This window comes from Symphalangus syndactylus, chromosome X, assembly GCF_028878055.3.
Source record: "Symphalangus syndactylus isolate Jambi chromosome X, NHGRI_mSymSyn1-v2.1_pri, whole genome shotgun sequence".
In the NCBI taxonomy this organism is placed as follows: domain Eukaryota; kingdom Metazoa; phylum Chordata; class Mammalia; order Primates; family Hylobatidae; genus Symphalangus; species Symphalangus syndactylus.
In genome coordinates, this window is record NC_072447.2 from 58742201 (window position 1) to 58759496 (window position 17296).

The 17296-nt window shown below is 36.3% G+C and overlaps 1 protein-coding gene across 23 annotated transcripts in view; it reads left to right on the forward strand.

Moving 5' to 3' along the window:
* KDM6A (lysine demethylase 6A) overlaps nucleotides 1–17296 on the forward strand; it is a 239873-nt gene that overhangs the window by 139844 nt on the left and 82733 nt on the right. For all 23 annotated transcript variants that reach the window (XR_008654905.2, XM_055269081.2, XM_055269068.2 and 20 more), the window contains 2 exons: nucleotides 1234–1292; nucleotides 10848–10968. Coding sequence is in view for 22 of the 23 variants with exons in the window: in XM_055269081.2 (XP_055125056.1) it covers nucleotides 1234–1292; nucleotides 10848–10968 (180 nt within the window). In the remaining variant the exon portion in view is untranslated. The remainder of the gene's footprint in view (nucleotides 1–1233; nucleotides 1293–10847; nucleotides 10969–17296) is intronic.

Below are 17296 nucleotides of genomic sequence, written 5' to 3' on the forward strand. Positions count from 1 at the left end.
TTCATACTTAGGGCAAGATGACTCCGAGAAATGTTCCATACTGTCTTCCAGAGATCTCCAGCAGGCTTGAGTCCCAGTTGCCTAGAGTCATAATCAGCTCCATAATGCATCCTTTATTGGCATACTTTCCTTTCCTGACTCACTTCTTTACTTCATTAAAGGTATTTCCTCGGATACTTCTCAAAGTACTTGTACAAAAACCTTTATCTCACAGTCTTTCTTGGGAGATGCAACGCAGGCAGCATGACAAGCATTGTAATAATAGTTAAAATTTTGAAGTTTTAGAAATCAGAGACATTTGTAATTTGATACTTATAATTTCGAAGAAGAAATTTGTTCACAAAGATCAGTATGAAAGCTTTACCTTTTTTAGTAGGGAAGATTTACTAAAATAGATTTGCTTGGTTATTGATAAAACATATACTGGGTACTCAAACATTTGCTGTTTTTGAAAATAAGAAGTAGGAGCTGGGCATGGTGTCACATGCCTTTAGTCCCAGCTACTTAGGAGACTAAGGTGGGAGGATTGCTTGAGCCCAGGAGTTTGAGGCTGCAGTGAGCTGTGATTGCGTTGGGGTGACAGAGCGAGACTTTGTCTCTTAAAAAAAAAAAGAGAGAAAGAAAAAAACATGGAGTTATATAAATTATATAAATAGCTGGTTCCTATTTGGAGTCCAGAGGTCAAAGTTAGTCAGGATAAGTGTTGACACATGTCTTGTTTCATACTGCAGAAGGAGTCAATGATATTTAAAGCACAAGATGTTAATGCCTAGGTGATGATTGGCATGATACTATTTTTCTTAATACTAAAATTTGTTTTAGGTTTATATCGTGCATTTCCTTTGAATTCTACCTTCCTGGCAGTACTAAATATAAAATTAAATCCAATTCAAGAAGCAGAAAGAACCAGAGAAAGAATGTAGATGCAAGCAAGAGGGAATAGGATAACATAGGCTGAGCATTTTCTTATTCCTGAAGAATAGATTTTTAATTTTAGATTTGACCATAGAATTTCTGCTAGTAAATATTTTTATTTCAGGGCTGGAATGCCTCTCTAAGTTGATTGGAATCTGTGCCATCTGATCACTGTTATTTTGGTGTTTTAAAAATATATTGTATGCATGATAGAATTTTAGGACTTAAAACATCTTGGATACCGTATTTTACAATAATAACATCATATATGTTAGATACAAGTATTTTTCCTAAAAATCTTTTTCCCTTCCTTTACAGAATGCTGCCTTTTTATATGGTCTTGGTTTGGTCTACTTCCATTATAATGCATTTCAGTGGTAAGTTGACATAAAACCAGTAATTCAGTCGTTTTCAGTAAATGGCTTGTTTGCTTGTTTTGTTTGTGCTTGATTTTTGTGTGTGTGTGTAATAAATACAAAATTTAGTGTCATTAAACCTACACTTTTCAGTAATTTCTTGAAATGATTAGATTGTTCCTTGAAGGGTGTTGGCTCACCTTAGATTTTTAGAGTTGTATGTTTTCCTGAAAGAATCTAGTATAAGATTCTGTTGAAGAAGGCTTAGATTAGAAAGCTTTTTGGAATTTCTCAGTCATTCATTATGGACTGATGTTCCCTAAGTTATTTGAACTGGTAAATCACTATGATCTCAGAAGTCAAGATATGTGGGTAAATGGTCTATGATGGCTAGTTTTCAGACTTCTAGACGAGATTGACCACTTCTTCCTTCCACATACCAGATAGCACTTTCCAATATCCAGTAACTAGGCACCAACTCATAAACTCTCAGTTATCTGTAGAATAGTACCACTTCAGAGTTGGAGATTAAATATAATAATATATAAGATTTTCTAAACTGTAAAGTGTAGTACCCTGTAATATTATGGCCTTTGCCCCATTGTTGTTTTTCTGTTTACCAAACAATAGTATGCACTAATGGGGGAAAAAAAGGCATATAGTTTTAGTTGAAAGATTGGTATTGTTGTCACAGCATTGCCACTTAGTTTGACCTTGAGTTAAATAACTTCTCTAGGTCTGTTTCCTCATTAGTTTATTTGTATTTTATTTTATTTTATTTTATTTATTTATTTTTTGAGACAGGGTCTCACTCTGTTGCCCAGGCTGGAGTGCAGTGGTGTGATTGCAGCTCACTGTAGTCTCAATCTACTGTGTTCAAGCAATCCTTCCACCTTAGCCTCCCAAGTAGCTGGGACCACAGGCACATGCCACCATGCCCAGCGAATTTGTTTTTATTTGTAGAGATGGGACCTCCCTCTATGTTGCCCAGTCTGGTTTTGAACTCCTGGCCTCAGGGCATACTCCCACCTCCGCCTCCCAAAGTGCTGAGATTTACAGGCATGAGCCCCCACGCCGGCCTCATCATTTGTTTAAAAAGCAAAACTACATAGCAGTCACATACCTTTCCTATAGAGTTTTGATGATCAAGTGAGATACAGTACATTTTATAAAATGTAAACCCAATGTAGATTTTTTTTTAAATTTTTTTGGTCAGAGTCTTGCTCTGTCACCCAGGCTGGAGTGCAGTGGCACGATCTTGGCTCACTGCAACCTTCGCCTCCCGGGTTCAAGTGATTCTCCTGCCTGAGCCCCCCAAGTAGCTGGGATTACAGGCGCCCGCCACCATGCCTGGCTAATGTTTTTGTATTTTTAGTAGTGACGGAGTTTTACCATGTTGGCCAGTCTGGTGTCGAACTCCTGACCTCAAGTGATTCGCCCACCTCAGCCTCCCAAAATGCTAGGATTACAGGTGTGAGCCACTACACCTGGTGACATTTTTTATTTTTAGCGTATCTGACCTTTTCGGAGTCCCTTCTGTGCTCCAGAATTTTAAGCTCACGGGTGAATTCCGTGGGAGTCCAAAGGAAGGTGGTTGAGTGGCAAAATGTTACAACTCTGTCATATACCTATTGGGCACCCTGAATACTTATTACAGAACGTTTACATATGCTTTGACAATGATTTTGTATGGTTTCCCTAAAGAGGAGGCTTTATACATGGATGGTTTTTCCAAGTATCCTTTTTCTTCCCTCTTAGCTTTTGGTCTTGTTGGCTTTTGATCATGTGTGGAAGCACTGCTTTGTTAGAGAATACCTGTATGTATATAGTGTATTATAATGATTGAGATCACTGGTTTTCTTTGTAAATCTTAGAAAGGTATAATTGATTTTTATGAAGAAGCTTTGTAATTTTATTCTCTATTAAATTATCCTAAATAAAGCCTCCTAATTTCATGTTCAGTGTATTGTATTTAAAACCAAAGATAGATTAGGACTGTTTTAAAATCTTTCAGTTTCTTTAATAGCCTACTTATAGAATTCAAAATTCTAAACTTTTAGAATTGGAAGTAGTCTTAGAGATAATTTAGTTTCCCCCCCTTAATTTTGTAGATGGAGAAAGCAAGGGTGTGTGTGTGTGTGTGTGTGTGTGTGTGTGTGTCAGTCAGTATTACATAACTGTTGAGTAGCAGAAGCAAGCTTATGCTCATAGTCTCCAATCAAATATTTTTATTGTACTCTGTCCCCAGGTTTTAAGATTGATAGGTGGTTATTATTTAATCAGTATTTGTCATTGTTCACTTGAGCACATTGATATAATCTTTATGGCCAACTAGAAATAGTTTAGGTGAAACCTGAGGGGAGGAACTCTTCTGTTCTACCTCATACCAGCCAGTTTTCGCATACCTATGGCAATTTGTAAGCCTCCCTATGTACTGGGATTAAGAACATAAAATTAGTAAAGAGGTGAACCTGTCAGTAGTTCCAGTGTTGTTTGCTTTAATAAGCATGTGGCCGTGTTAAGTTAGCAGGCTTGTAGCTGTGATTCCTTATCTACATATGATTTCTATATTTTTCAGTTGACCTAAGAAATGAAACTGAATGATATAAGGACAATGCAATGTCTGCATTAATAAGTGCCCCCTGCTCTGTTGATCCTGTTCTGGTTACCATCATTTTCTCATGTCTTGAGTTTCAATTCTTACAGCTGCTTCCTAAAATGATACACCTCACACCCTATCTTATGAATTCACTCTGGCTGTGTTTTTCTCTTGCTAATCAAATGTTCTTTCACAAATTTGCCTCACATTTTTGCTTTAACTTGCTATTTCTTTAACAGCTATAAAATTAGAAAGTATGGGGTAGGTGCTTGGTGATAGTTTTAGAGTACAGCCTTAATTGATTGGAACTTATTTAGGTTAAAACTACTTTTGTGTTTTATTTGTAGATACTTGCTGATTACTGGGATCAGGAATTTTTTAGTCACATGTCAGGTTCTTTGGGATCTATTGAGAAATGTTTCTAGGGATGAGTATGGGTTTTTGTTTTGTATTGTCAGCATGAAGAATCTGCCTGTGATGTTTCAGAGTGTTGTATCTCTGGTACATTTATAATTTAAGTAAAATTTGGTATTTGCTAATTGTGTCTGTTGGCATTTGATGAGGTTAAGCATTTTATGATAATGTGTGTGACCAACGTGTGTCTGAGTTGGTGACTTAAAATATTGAGAGGAATTTTATTAACTATAGTGTTACTGTTAACCTATTGTCATGTTATGCTACCTATTTTTTATTTCAGAGTTGATTTTGTTGGTCAGCCTCTAGATAGTTCAGTTCTTTGGTCAGTTTTTCCAGTATCAGTTGCGGCCTCTTCTTAGACAGAGGAGCCCAATCAACTGTTCCATCCTCATTGGACTTACGGTAACAGCTACGCTGTTATTTTACTCAGTAATCTGGGACCAAACTTAAAAGATGTCCAGAAGGATAAAGGAAGACATAGAAGCAGAGTGTAAAATATATGCAGCAGAGTGCTAGAAATCAGTCTCTAAAAAGCCATTCCTTTACATGTGCATGCATTCATGCAAGCCCCTGCATTCACTTGTTCTTATTCATTAAGGTGGCTCATTGCTAGGGGGTACCTTGAACTGAGCTCCTTGCCTTTGGAAGGAAACCTATATCCTAGGGTTAGAGTAAGTGAAATACAAAGCAAGGAAAAGTTAGACTAAAAAAAGATAGTTGGGGGAAAAAGTAAAGTCAGTACAATAGAAATCATTCTTCCTTGTATAGCTTATAGCCATCTCTCTAAATATATCTTCCTAAGAATCCTTATTAACTATCTCTGTCCTGTAACCTTTTTCCTTCTTTCCATTGATCAATATCAGAATGGTCTTATGGCAGCAAATGTAAGAGATACTGTGCTAGAAGCATAGGATTTTGGAAATGAAGCCTCCAAATATAATTGACAGGCCTAATAAGGAAATGTGATAATTATTACTTTGACATAAAAAAGGATTAGGAGAGTGAGGTAGAAATGAATTCAGAAAGACAGAAATATTAACAAATTACTAGTATTCTTTTTTCTTTTCTCTTCTTTTCTCTTTTCTTTTCTTTTTTTTTCTGAGACAGGATCTCAGTCTGTCACCCAGGCTGGAGTGTAGTGGCACAATCACGGCCCACTGAAGTCTCAACCTCCTGGGGCTCTAGTGATCCTTCTACCTCAGCCTCCCGAGTAGCTTGGACTACAGGCTTGAAGGCTTGAACCACTATGCCTGGCTAATTTTTTGTATTTTTTTTTGTAGAGATGAGGTCTCACTGTGTTGCCCAGGCTGGTCTCGAACCCCTAGGCTCAAGCAATCCTCCTGCCTTGGCCTCCCAGAGTGCTGGGGTTATAGGTGTGAGCCACGGAGCCTGGTGTAAAGTTTCTGTAGGATTCATTTTCATAGCACTGTACTAGTCACAAGTGTTCTTAGGGGTGTAGGGATTTCTACTCTCCTGTATAGTCACTGCTTTGGGTTCAGTAAAGAAAAATAATAGTGGTTTTAATGATGTTCTTACAGCTTTTTGATGGAATGAAAGAATAATGCAACATAGACCTAATGCATGGTGATACCATTGATTCTGAGGCTTGTCTAGCATGGAGCCTGGCAAACATTGTATTTTTGAGCTATCATGATACAAACATACTCTTATATTTCCATTGAAATTAAGCAGTTGATGTTAACATGTTTTGAGTTTATTATATATACTTTTATTTTGGAAAATAACTAGCGGATTTAAGGCAGTTCTGATAAAGTTACACTTAAACAGTGATACATAGATTGCCAGATAAATTTTGGAAGGGCTTTGATTAATTAGGCTTCAGGGAAATTGTGAATAAAAACATAAATCTTGCAATAGGGTAGGGGAAGGAAAATAATCCCACTCCTGAAGTGATGAAATGAAGAGTGCCTTGAGAGGAGAAAAGAACCAGGACAGGTGATATATTAGCAACTGTCAGTGTGAATAATCCAGGGTATGACATTTCTAATTTAGCCTCACATTTAAGGTCATTTCTGATTCAACCTCAAATGATCCTTCTAGCCTACTGCTCCCCTAAATATTAATATATTCTTTGTGCCAGTCACAGTGTATTAACGTTTCCCTGAAAACATCTTAAGCATTTTTTTTTTTTACCTATGTGACTTTTCCCTTCTTCCATCTCCACCTTTTAAAATCTTACCTACCTGTCTCTTACTTCATCAAATGTTTCTAACTATTTAGAAACAACTTCTAAATTTCCTAATATATGTATATCTGTGTTGTGTATGTATGTGTTATAACTAAATTAGAGCTAAAATATTCTTTTATTAGTATGAAAATTTGTGGAATTAGTTGATTTATCCCTTCATATATCTCTGTGAGAAATCTCTGGTTCAGCTTATTAGCCTCAGAGAACTTAAAGTTTTATTTATTTTATTTTATTTATGTATTTATTTATTTATTTGAGACGGAGTCTCACTCTGTTGCCAGGCTGGAGTGCAGTGGCACAATCATGGCTCACTGCGACCTCTGCCTCCTGGATTCAAGCTATTCTTCTGCCTCAGCCTCCCGAGTAGCTGGGACTACAGGCATGCGCCACCACGCCCAGCTAATTTTTGTATTTTTAGTAGAGATGAGGTTTTACCATGTTGGCCAGGATGGTCTCTATTTCTTGACCTCATGATCCACCCACCTTGGCCTCCCAAAGTGCTGGGATTACAGGTATGAGCCACCATGCCCAGCCAACTTAAAGTTTTATTATGTGTCTTCCCAAATATACTGGAACTGTGCTAAGAATATTAATACTATTATTTTTACTATGGTTTTAGAGGAGGCTTTAAAAATGACTTTGTAGAAGTCTTACTAAAAATGACCATTGTGAAATATATTCAGCACATGTATATGTTTTTTGTAGGTAGCGTTATTGAGGTTTTAGCTTTATATCATTTTCTTTTTATAATGGTTAACAGTGGCAAACATTAAATGAAAAATACCTTTAAACTGAAAATCTGTAGAAACTATTTTGATGATATAAAAACTATATTTTTCAGATTTTAAGAAAAATGCCAGTGGTACTATGCAGAGCAGTGTGCATTTCTTTTGTTTCATTAGAGAATATGCTTTAAGTATTTGAAAACTGTAAACCTTTCCAGGGAATTGTATCATAAAAGTATTTATGGTTTCTGGTAGCTATTTCTCATGTTCTAAAATTCCATCAGTTAGAATTCTGAGGTTACGGAAATTGAATGTGTTAATGATTTAGTCTAGTTTGTGCCATAGAGATCATGTTCTGGCCACCTGCATTTTGGTGAAATATGAATGCAGTAAGCTGATGACCAAAATTAGAATGTAGTCTGAGTGTTAACCTATTTTCTCTACCCTCCCACTCCCTCAACTCCAACTCTAAACTCTTAACTCCAAATCCACCTTCCCTTCTACTTCCTTCTCCCCCTCCCCCAGTGTTTTTATTTCTTATTTATTTACTTATTTGTTTTTCTTGGGATGGAGAAACCTGAAGACGCACACAGGAGAGGAACATGGAAAAGTTTAGAAAAGGAAATGAACTTACATGTTTGAATAATGTGTTTTGTGTTAGAAGAACTGATCAGTAAAGAAGTCCCATCAATTAACTGTAAATGTGATGGCACCAGTAAACATCTATTAAATTTAAACCCTTTGCTGTATAATTTTAGGATATTAAACGTAGAAGAGAAATATAGGCCTCAAGGAATACACTTGGAAAAACTGGAGACAGCACATTGATAGGTAGTGAATGAAATGATTTGATTGTAAAGTAGACCTAACTGCTGGTTTACACTAAGCAGAAATTGTGGTTGACCAGTTTGGGTGGTGTGTCTTGACGATAATAGTGGGTTTAGAGGGGAGCAGATGAATCAAAATATTATAGATCAGGAGAATTAGTAAGGAAAAGCAGTGAAGTCAAGAGAACCAGTATTTAAGAATTCCTGAGATAAGCCAGTTTATAGCTGAGGAGGAGCAATAGTAGGGGCATAAGAAGAAATGGAGTTGAATAGGTACTGCTCACCCATCTTAAGTGCAACATGGAGATTTTATTTATAGTATCATAATTGTTAGGCAATCACAGGAGCCACACGTTTGAGGGAATATGTACAAGCCAGAGCAGAGCAAGGAAAGTCCTTAGGGACACTATTTCAGTAATCTAGTAATGAGATACAGAAGCAGAAGATTGGGTCTATAAGGTTTTCAATTAGAGATAAACTTAGAAAGAACAACGAGGAGAACTTTGATTTTATATATATAGGTTGCACCTTGTCCTGGGCACTTAATAGTCCCTAAGGAGTAAACGTAGACGACTACTGTTATTTGGAACATGTGTTTTTGCTTATAGATTAATCGTGTTTTTTTTACCCCAGTTTGTTAACAGACATAGAGAACATGTTAAACCCATGTGTCTTTGTGCCCGTGTGACATTGTGAACTAAGTGGAAAAGATGTCTGTGCTAAAGGCACCCATGGAGTAAAACATATCCACAAATACTATGTTTAGGGAAAAGGCTAGAAATAGAAACTGAGAGTAGGAAATATTGCACCTGAGGGGCTGTTACTATACTGTGTTCCTTCTCCTTCTCTTCCTGACATAACCCTTTGTTACGCCTTTTTCCTTTCCTGAATTATTTATTATTTCTTTATTTCTTCTTTTCCACTTTCATTCTTTTTCTTTCATATCTTTGACTCAGGCCTGCCTGGGTTTTTTATTGGCATGTGTGGACATTGCTTAGTTCTGACCCATTCCATTAGAGAGTTTTCTGGTCCTATAAGGTTAAGAAGCATTATCCATAATTTTATTATTATAAAATATAACATACTTACAGAAAAATGCATAAATCATCATTGTATATCTTAACATGTTGTTATAAAATAAACATTCATGTAATCACCACCTCTATCAAGAAATAAAACACTGCTGTCTCCCCAGAAGTTTCTAAAAGCCTTTGTATACCCTTTCCCAGTCACACCATATGTTTTAATTGGCACCATTTATTGCTGCAGTTGTCCTCGTCCTAACCCTTTCGATGCCTTTTCCAAACATGTGACTTGCCCCAACCCCTAAGTGTACATTGATTAAGTAGGAAGCTGCCTTTAAATGAGAATGGTAATTTACCACAGTTTTTGCCTGTCAGTCCTTTAACTCTCCTCTCCTGCCTCAAAGCCTATATACATCAGATAATAACACACATACCCCACCTACTTAAAAAGCCACCTAACAGATGCATACCCAGCTCCCCTTCAGAAGAAAGTTAAGTACTGTTATAATCAGGGTAAAGGTGTCTGATGCCAGACCTGTGTTCCACCCCTCACTGCCATCTGCAATAAACACTACCTTTTAGGACTCTTAATTTTATAGTAAAAGTGTACATAACCATTCACATCTTTTTTGGGAAGTAAATAATGTATGAATTGATGAAAGTAAAGTTACTAAATACATGAAGTATTATTTTGCTCTATTTTGTGGCTATGATGTTTTGAACTATTTTATACAAAAGATTGTTTTTGTTTTGAAAGCATCTAAGATTCTAAATAGCCACTTTAAGGTCTGTAGGGGTAGAGATAATTGATTAAAAGTTTTGCAAAGAATATATTAGCTTGTGCTTGGAAGAAGCTTTAAATCATGTAGAGGAACCTAAAATGATACTGAATATACTGTTATATCTGATATAACCTTCAAAATTCAAAGTAGACATTTTTCTTTGTCATTATTTTAATATTTATTTTCGAGTAGGTAATACAGTCATATGATCAAGTTAAACAATATAATAATGTATTCAATGAAAAGTGTTTCTTTCCCCAACCCCTGAACTTGTTCTATTGGTGATCAAAACCTTTTATAAAAGATACAACGTGAATTTGGGGCAAAGATGAACCGATAGACGAAGAAAAGTGGAATGGAATAGAGAAATAGACCTACACAAATATGGATATTTGATTTAGGCCAAAGTAGCAACATAGAGTTTTGGAGTAAGGATGGTCATTTCTACAAATGGTGCAGGTACTATTGGATATCAGTTTGGAAAATATGAAGACTGTCTCTTAACCGCACATAGTATAAAAGATAAGGTACAGATGGTTTGTAAGCCTAAATATGAAAGACAAAAATGTAAACTTTTAGAAAGAAGACTTATTTTTATAGAGTAGACCAGAAACAAGATTAATCCCATATCCTTAAAAACTTTCCTGTCTGCCCCACCCTGTTTTCCCCTAGGAAATTTCAGAAACAATGAAATCAGTTATTTCTACTGATAATTTGATTAAACCATGAAATACTGTCTGTTTGAATAATTTAGAATAAATTCAACATATCTTCCTTCCGCTTTATATCAAATTAGATTATATACATTTAATTATATAAAAGGTCCATATGCCCCTTTTCAATTTTACTTTTTTAGTATTTATTAACATTTTTACAAAACCAACATTTCCTTTAAAACAATATTGCATAAAACAGAAGTTTCAATGTACTACCAAGCAAGAATTCATGCACGTGTTAAAAAGTTAAGATATCTTATGTCTATATTCTTTCAGGGCAATTAAAGCATTTCAGGAGGTGCTTTATGTTGATCCCAGCTTTTGTCGAGCCAAGGAAATTCATTTACGACTTGGGCTTATGTTCAAAGTGAACACAGACTATGAGTCTAGTTTAAAGGTAGGTTGTTGGGTTTTTTCAAGATACAATGTTTAATTTTGTGGTTTTTTTGTTTTTGTTTTTCTTAACTATTAGAGCATTGAGAAATGTTGGAATTTATATTGGCACTTTAAAAGAAAATTTGAAAATTCAGGTGACAGAACTGTTTATCAACTGTGAAGTAGAGTTTCAAGGTACAAAGTAGTTATGCTAAGACTTCCATGGTAACATTATACAATTACACTTTAAAAAAAAAGTAGTTTTAACTAAGATCTGTCATCGGAAAGGGTGAAGGTTTCAATCTGTTTGGATATGTAAATAACTCCTCTAGAAATGATTTGCCACTGTAGAGTTCAGAACCAGCTGAATGCTTCTGAATGGATGTTTATCTGTGACCCAATCATTGACCATCTGTTTCCATGGGTCTCAGTACTTCTACCAGCAGAAGCACATCTTACATTTAAATTAGAAAAAAGAGTGTTCTCTGCAAGGCATTTGGACTGTTGGTTTGTGAGCATAAACATTGTGGGAAAAGATGATATGTTGTTGATTAACTTTGTATCCATGGAAATGTGATATTTCTCCAGTTTTTAATTTTTCATTGAGTTTTTTTATGCTATCTGAACCATCAATTTAGGTCTTGCTGGACTTTTTCTGAAAATAGTGCTTTCCTGCCCGACAGAGGAATTATGTTTTGAAAGGAGTAGCAGTTCTAGGAAAAAGTTTAAGTTTTTGTGAATTTATGATTATTGTTTATAATGGTGGTTGTATTCTGAATCTCCGTTGCAGACTATCTTGATTCTAAAGGAGGGGTGGTTGGGGAGATAAAGAATGACATTCAAGTAGATTGTAATTTGAGCTCACTAATAAGGAACTACTGACGGTTAAAAATAAAAAAAACTACTCAAGAGTGTCTAATTGTTCTAGATTTTTAAAGTAGAAAACTATGCAAGTACTGTTTCTACCTTACATGAGTTAAAAGAATGCTGATGATGTTAAAGAGAGAGGGAGATACAACCAAAAACACTAAAAACAGTAGATTGCAAAGAATTTAGATCACACAGTGGTTGAAGGTAAGTGCAGTCGAGGAATAGGTTCCAGGGTAAGTGCAAGTAGTGTGGAGAATGAGGGATGCCTGGAAGTTACCACTTTTCCTCAATCTTAGAGTAGTAGCATTTCTGACACCATACTGTGGGACGTCAGTGGATATGAACTGGAAAATAAGTTTGTAAAGCTGCCTCACATTTTTTTGCAGTTTCTATTAGCTATCAAAGACTCTTAAAATGTCTTATAATACAGAATAAACATTTAAGCATTTCACATGTTTATTATGTTGCAGAAGTGTTTTTGGTAGCAGTTTGGTAAATGTTGCTTAGGAAATACATTTGAAGGGAAAAGCAATCAGATGTGTCCCAAATTATGGAATGCGACTATCTGTGTATCAGTACAGTGATACCTTAAGTAATTCTAAAGATGCAAAATTCCATTTAAATGAAGATGGCGATGTTTAAAATCTCCTTTAATCAAGGGAAACAGTGTTTCATGGCCGATTGAAAGTGTTCTACTTAAGCTCAGTGGGAACATTCCTGCATACCACTTTTATTTGTTCAGGTAGAAAGTCTAAAAAGTCAAGTCATGGTGATCTTAGCAAAATTGCCTTAAGTGAGGGCAGCCTTCTTTTGGGGGACTTTTACCTTTAACGAGTCCATGGTATTTCTTGTCCCTAGAGTGTGAAGGTTTCATTTGATTTTTATCTCATCCTGATGTTGGCTTTTTCAGCCCTCTCTCTAGTATTATCTATTTTAAGAAGAATTTGGGCATGAACATTTTTAGCCAAAGAGGAGGAGGTATTTTAGTTTATTACTAAAGTGCTTAGCATTCAGAATGAGTGAAGGTAGGAATAGAAGGAATGATATCCCCCTTTAGGTGGTTTTCCATTTTTCTAATACTTCACCTTCATCTGGATAAATGTGGAACCTCTGATGGCTTTTCCACAACATTAAGCTGTTTTCTAGCACAGTGTGTTGGTATAGATGCTTTTTAGGCTGTAACCTCAGGAACTCCAACTCAAATTGGTTAAAATAATAAAAAATATGCTCCTATGTGAAGTCTAGCCTTCAGGATTGGTTGATTCAGCTGATCTAAGGTTTCATCAAGGATTCATTTTCTTCTCAGTTCTGTATTGGCTTTTTCTAAAGGCTGGTTGCTCTGTTTGCTTAGTGTAATTTAGCTGGCATATAAGTGCATAGTAAATGATGATGATCATTTCATGTAGGAGAAAGATCCTCATTGCCTGTTGATCTCTTCAAAAATAATTCACCTTGCATCTTATTGGCCAGAGATAGGCCACATGGCCATTCCTAACTGATTTCTTATCAAAGGAGATGTGGTTGCTCTTAGACCAGTTATGCCCAGTCTTTGAGCAGTGTTCAAATCTGTAAGTAGTTGTTATCCAGTGGAGGGATAGGGTGGGTAAAAAGGATATTTTGGTATGGGGAGTGGTGTGAACAGTCTGTGCGTTACAGATCAGATCTTCTCTATCCCATTTCCTTTCCCCCTGCCCAAGTATGTATAATACTTTTTGGTTGGTAAACTATTTAAATAAAATACAGTGTATTTTCATAATAGATTCCCTTTTTTTCACCCACACATGAAATGAATTGTAGGGCCTCCTGTTTTGTTTCTGTCACTGGTGATAACTTTCTCACAAAATGTGTCTCTGAAATTTTTCAGAGCATTGTTGGTGCTGTGTAAACAGCTCTCAGAGCAAACCAACTTGGTTTTCAAAACTTTGACCCTGCCACATATCTTCGTGACCTTGAGTAAGATTTCTGACTCTTGATTTTCTCTGTGTCTGAAGAACTAGAATAATTATAGCCACCCACATGGTAGATATAAAGATGAATATATGTGTGTGTTTGTTTTTATATGTGTGTAGTTTTATATCACTAGTTTTGGGGGAACAGGTGGTGTTTGGTTGCATGGAAAAGTTCTTTAGTGGTGATTTCTGTGCACCCATCACCTGAGCAGTGTATACTGTACCCAATGTGTAGTCTTTTATCCCTCACTCCCTTGCCCCTCTTCCCCCTGAGTCCCCAAAGTCCATTATCTCATTCTTACGCCTTTGCATCCTCATAGTTTAGCTCCCACTTCTAAGTGAGAACATGTGATGTTTGGTTTTCCATTCCTGAGTTACTTCACTTAGAATAATGGTCTCCAGCTCCATTCAGGTTGCTGCGAATGCCATTATTTCCTTCCTTTTTTTGCTAAGTAGTATTCCATGATGTATATACCACATTTTCTTTATCTACTCATTGGTTGATGGGCATTTAGGCTGGTTCCATATTTTTGCAATTGCGAATTGTGCTGCTGTAAACATGTGTGTGCAAGTGTCTTTTTTATATAATGACTTCTTTTCCTCTGGATAGATAACTAGTAGTGGGATTGCTGAGTCAAATGGTGGTTCTGCTTTTAGTTCTTTAAGGAACCGCCACACTGTTTTCCATATGGTTGTACTAGTTTACATTCCCACCAGCAGTGTAAAAGTGTTCCCTTTTCACCACATCCATGCCAACATCTGTTATTTCTTGATTTTTAAATCATGGCCATCCTTGCAGGAGTAAGGTGGTATCGCATTGTGGTTTTGATTTGCATTTCTCTGATCATTAGGGCTGTTGAGCATGTTTTCCTATGTATGTTGACCATTTGTATATCTTTTGAGAATTTTCAATTCATGTCCTTTGCCCACTTTTTGATGGGATTATTTGTTTTTTTTCTTGCTGATTTGTTTGAGTTCCTTGTAGATTCTGGATATTAGTCCTTTGTTGGATGCCTAGTTTGCGAACATTTTTTCCCACTCTATTGGTTGTCTGATTACTCTGCTGATTATTTCTTTTCCTGTGCAGAAGCTCTTTAGTTTAATTAGGTCCCATCTACTTATCTTTGTTTTTGTTGCATTTGCTTTTCGATTCTTGGTGATGAACTCTTTGCCTAACGTCTAGAAGAGTTTTTCTGATGTTATCTTCTAGAATTTATATCTTACAAATAAATAGTTTCAGCCCTTTTTTAGCCTCAGTTATCTATCATGTAAAACAACCATAATTGGGGGCCAGCATAGATACTGTTGGAGAAATAAATGTTCTTGTCTTAGAACTTAATCCTTGTATTTTTGTCCCTCTGCCCATCCTCAGAAATGTGAAGCTAATGCTCAGCAAACTTTATAATCATATGGCGTTATTTTTACATTAAATTGACCAATAAAGATTTTATGTGTTTAGTGAGCAGTGGAGATACCAATTCTTAATTTGTGAACTAGTTTAATATTATCTGAACCAGAGTCCATTTCAGGGTGACAGGTATTCTGTTGTTTTTCTTCTCTGCTTCAGCTAATATCCCCCAAGGTGGGTTTGGTTGCCTAGTTAATGCCATACAGTTAATTCAGGATTTTTTTTTTTTTTTTTTTTTTGAGACGGAGTCTCACTCTGTTGCCCAGGCTGGAGTACTGTGGTGTGATCTCGGCTCACTGCAACCTCCACCTCCCAGTTTCAAGCAATTCTTCTGTCTCAGCCTCCTGAGTAGCTGGGACTACCGGCATGCACCACCACGCCTGGCTAATTTTTGTATTTTTAGTAGAGACAGGGTTTCACCATATTGGTCAGGCTGGTCTCAAACTTCTGACCTCAGGTGATCCATCTGCCTCAGCCTCCCAAAGTGCTGGGATTACAGGTGCAAGCCACCATGCCCAGCCTAATTTAGGACTTTTATTTCATTATCCTTTAATGATATTAATGACAGTTACTTATTTTCAGTATATATTTGAAGCAGTGTGCTACCATTACTTCAACAAAAGGACATTACTGTTGACAAATAGTTTTACATAATGCCCCTAATTTTCACATCCTGGCAGACTATTAAAATTATTTCCTTCATGTGAAGAATAAGAGACAATGACACCCTTATTCTTCAGTCAGTTGATGCCTGTACATCTATTTAGTGAAGCTTATATAGGAATTTTCCCTAATGTTTACATATTTAAATATTCCTAAAATATGTCAACTTAGAACTCTTTTGGGATTTTAAAGGTAGGTAACTAAAAAGGGTGCCTTTTTCATGGAAACCTGTAGATCATTGGCTGAGATGCCAGTATAAGTCTTCTTTTATAATTTGGTATTTGAATATGATAGGTGCTGATTGAAGGGGTTAATGTGAAAGGGATAGGAAGATGAGAATTATGGAAACAGTAAATGTTTCAAAGGAAATGGTTTGAACTCAAATGAGACTTGTGTGTTAGCTTGCCATTTTACTGGATGTTGGTGTTTCTTGAATGGGTAGATAAATAAAATGGAAGAGGCTATAAAATGAGAAAATGCCTACTTATAGAACAGGCTGGAAAATTTGAAGAAAAGAAAAAAAGCTGGTTTTATTCATCATCACTTAACAGAATTTTTTTCTATACAAACTGACACTGCAGTTGTTTTTTTCCAGATGGCTCAGTTCACCAATTCATTCAGTATGCTTGCCATCTTATTATACTCGACATGAAACTTCTGAGTGAAGTAGCAGTTCCACTGTCTTTGTACCATACTCTTCTTTAGGAACTGCTTCATTTCCAGGTGTCTCATTTGATCTTCTACCCTGTATAAACTCAGGAATTTTATTGTAATATTTTGGATGCCAAGATATTTAGGCAGAAGGAATACATGAAGACATGATCATGTATATGTACCTCCTTTTAGAAACCACTTTTGAAATCTGAAATGCCTCCTGTCTTTTATTATTTTATTCATGTAGAGTGCACAGATCATTTGTTTCATATAATTAAAATATTGTGGGCCGGGCGCAGTGGCTCACGCCTGTAATCCCAGCACTTTGGGAGGCCAAGCAGGTGGGTCCCCCGAGGTCAGGAGTTCGTGAACAGCCTGGCCAATACGGAGAAATCCCATCTCTACTAAAAAAAAAAAAAAAAAAAAAAAAAAAATTAGCTGGGCTTGGTGGCGTGCCTGTAGTCCCAGCTACTCAGGAGGCTGAGACAGGAGAACTGCTTGAACCTGGGAGGTGGAGATTGCAGTGAGCCGAGATCGCACCATTGCACTCCAGCCTGGGCAACAATAGCGAAACTCCGTCTCAAAAAAAAAAAAAAAAAGATACTGTGAACTTTCTGTATTTTAGAAATATTTACTGAGTTTGAATGCTAGCTATTAAATTAATTTTATCCATGCCTTGTGTTTCTAGAATATTTGTAATGTTTCTTTATTGACATTTTAATAGTATATTTTTGTTAGTTCAGTAGTCTGAAGATAATGAAAGTTTAGGGCTGGGCACCATGGCTCATGCCTGTAAACCCAGCACC